At 46.7% G+C, this 2,500-nt stretch overlaps 1 protein-coding gene across 1 annotated transcript in view; it reads right to left on the reverse strand.

Annotated features, from left to right (window-relative positions):
- ABR (ABR activator of RhoGEF and GTPase) overlaps window positions 1-2,500 on the reverse strand; it is an 86,744-nt gene that overhangs the window by 19,474 nt on the left and 64,770 nt on the right. The window contains exons 12-13 of the mRNA XM_015823744.1: window positions 1,861-1,920; window positions 335-444 (exon numbers count right to left, since the gene is read on the reverse strand). Coding sequence (XP_015679230.1) covers window positions 335-444; window positions 1,861-1,920 — 170 coding nt within the window. The remainder of the gene's footprint in view (window positions 1-334; window positions 445-1,860; window positions 1,921-2,500) is intronic.

Below are 2,500 nucleotides of genomic sequence, written 5' to 3' on the forward strand. Positions count from 1 at the left end.
CCGTCTCCTGGTGATTGGCCCAGAGTCACCCAGCTGTCTTTCACAGCTAAGGCGGGACTAGAATTCACAGTCTCCTGGTGATTGGCGCAAAGTCACCCAGCTGGCTTTCATGCCTAAAGGCGGGACTAGAACTCACAAGTCTCCTGGTGATTGGCCCAAAGTCACCCAGCCGGCTTTCATGCCTAAGGCAGGACTAGAATTCACCGTCTCCCAGTTTGTAGCCTGGTGGCTTAACCACTAGATCAAACTGACTCTGCATATATCTTCTCCAAATACATTGTTGTTCCCACCCACACATTTGTCTTGCTCAGCCTTTTTTTCCGGCCCATCTTACTTAGTGACCACGCTGATTTTGACTCCGAAGACCCCTGTCTGCTTTTTCGAGGGGGTCCTCTTGAGGCTCATATCCCGGCTGGTGAATTTCATCGAAAATTCGACTTTCACCTGAAAGAAAAAACAAGACCAATCAGGAAATCACAAACTGGAAAAAAAATAGGCAAAGAAATCTCAAAAGCGTTCCCGACCGTAGCTAGTCCTCGCCTTACGACTGTAATTGGAACTGGAATTCCCATTGCTCAGAACGGCGGTCGCTATTTGAATCGCGTTCTGCATTTCCAACCTTTTTTTGCCACGATTGTTAAGCGAATCTTTGCAGATGTTAAGCGAATCGCGTGGTTGTTAAGCGAATCCAGTTGTCCCCCACTGACTTTGCCAGCAGGAAGGGGGCGAATGTTGATCACCTGACCCCAGGAGCCATCATAAGTATGAGTCAGTTGTCAAACGCCCAAATTCTGATTACAGATAGTCCTCAACTTACGACCACAACTGAGCCCAACATTTCTGTTGCTAAGTGAAACATTTGTTAAGTGAGTTTTGTACCATTTTATGACTGTTCTTAAGTGAATCACTGTGATTGTTAAGTCGGTAACAACGGTTGTTAAGTGGATCACGCTTCCCCATGGACTTTGCTTGTCAGGAGGTCGCAAAACAGATCACGTGACCCTGGGACTTTCGGACCGTCATAAATATGAACCAGTTGCCAAGTATCTGAAATTTGATCACCTGACCATGGGGAAGCTGCAACAGTCGTAAGTGTGAAACATGGTGATAAGTCCCTTTTTTTCCAGTGCCGTTGTAACCTTGAATGGTCACTAAATGAAGCAGCGGAAGTCGAGGACTACCTGTACTGTGATTATGGGCCTCCTGCGACGGACATAAGCGTGAGGACTAGCCATAAGCCACTGTTTTCAGCAGCATTGTAACTTCAAATGGTCACTAAATGAAGTATTGAAAGTTGAGGATTATGGGCCTCCTGTGACGGATATAAACAGGAGGACTAGTCATAAGTCACTGTTTTCAGTGTTGTCGTAACTTTGAACGGTCACTAAATGAAACATCGTAAGTTGAGGACTATTTGTACATGATTATGGGCCTCCTGTGATGGACATAAGCCCGAGGACTGATCATGTCCCTTTTTTCCAGTGCTGTTGAAACTTTGAACGGTCACTAAATGAAACATCGTAAGTCGAGGACTACCTGTACATGATTATGGGCCTCCTGTGACGGACATAAATGCGAGGACTAGTCCTAAGCTACTGTTTTCAGTGTTGTTGTAACTTTGAACGGTCACTAAATGAAGTGTCGTAAGTTGAGGACTACCTGTAGGTAGTAAGTTGAGGACTACATGATTATGGGCCTCCTGCGACAGACATAAGCGCGAGGACTGATCGTAAGTCCCTTAGTTTCAGTGCCATTGAAACTTTGAACGGTCGCTAAATGGGCTGTCGTAAGTCGAGGATCGCCGGTACCCTGAGGGATGGAGGGGAAGACCGAAATGGGGTGACCGGCACCCCGTCTTACCCCGTTCATCTCGATCACGTCCACCTGCCAGTTTTTCGTCTGCACCGTCTGGGGGTCCAACTAAAATAGGGAAAAAAAAGAAATATATGAGAAAAATTAGGCCTTCTCCGGATTGCTTTGGTCGACGTAATACAGGGAGTCCTCGACTTAGCAGCCAAAATAGCGCCCCGGATTTCTGTTGCTAAGTGAGACATTTGTTAATAAGTCAGCTTTTTAAAAATGTTTGGGTTATTTGGCAAAAGGGTGAGGGGTTCCCCCCCCCAAAAAAACAGGTTGTGCTTCCAGGGAGACCCCAGGTGGAAGGCAAAAAACCCCCCAAAAAACCCCATTCAAAATCTCAAGAAAAAAGGGATTCACACTACACGCGGTCCTTGACTTACGACCGCAACGGAGCCCCAAATTTATGGTGCTAAGCGAGACCCTCGTTAAAAGAGAATTTTGCCCCATTTTGCGACCTTGCATGTCACGGTTGTTAAGTGAATCTGGCTTTGCTGGTCAGGCAGTCACAAAAGGGGTTCGTGTGACACACACACACACACACACCCAGGACTCTGCAAACCGTCATAAATACGAGTCAGTTGCCGAGCATCTTTTAATTTTGAGGCCGTGATCCTGGGGATGCTGCAGCGGTCATAAGTGT

This window comes from Protobothrops mucrosquamatus, unplaced genomic scaffold, assembly GCF_001527695.2.
Source record: "Protobothrops mucrosquamatus isolate PMUCROS unplaced genomic scaffold, P.Mucros_1.0 scaffold1973, whole genome shotgun sequence".
Taxonomy (NCBI): Eukaryota; Metazoa; Chordata; class Lepidosauria; order Squamata; family Viperidae; genus Protobothrops; species Protobothrops mucrosquamatus.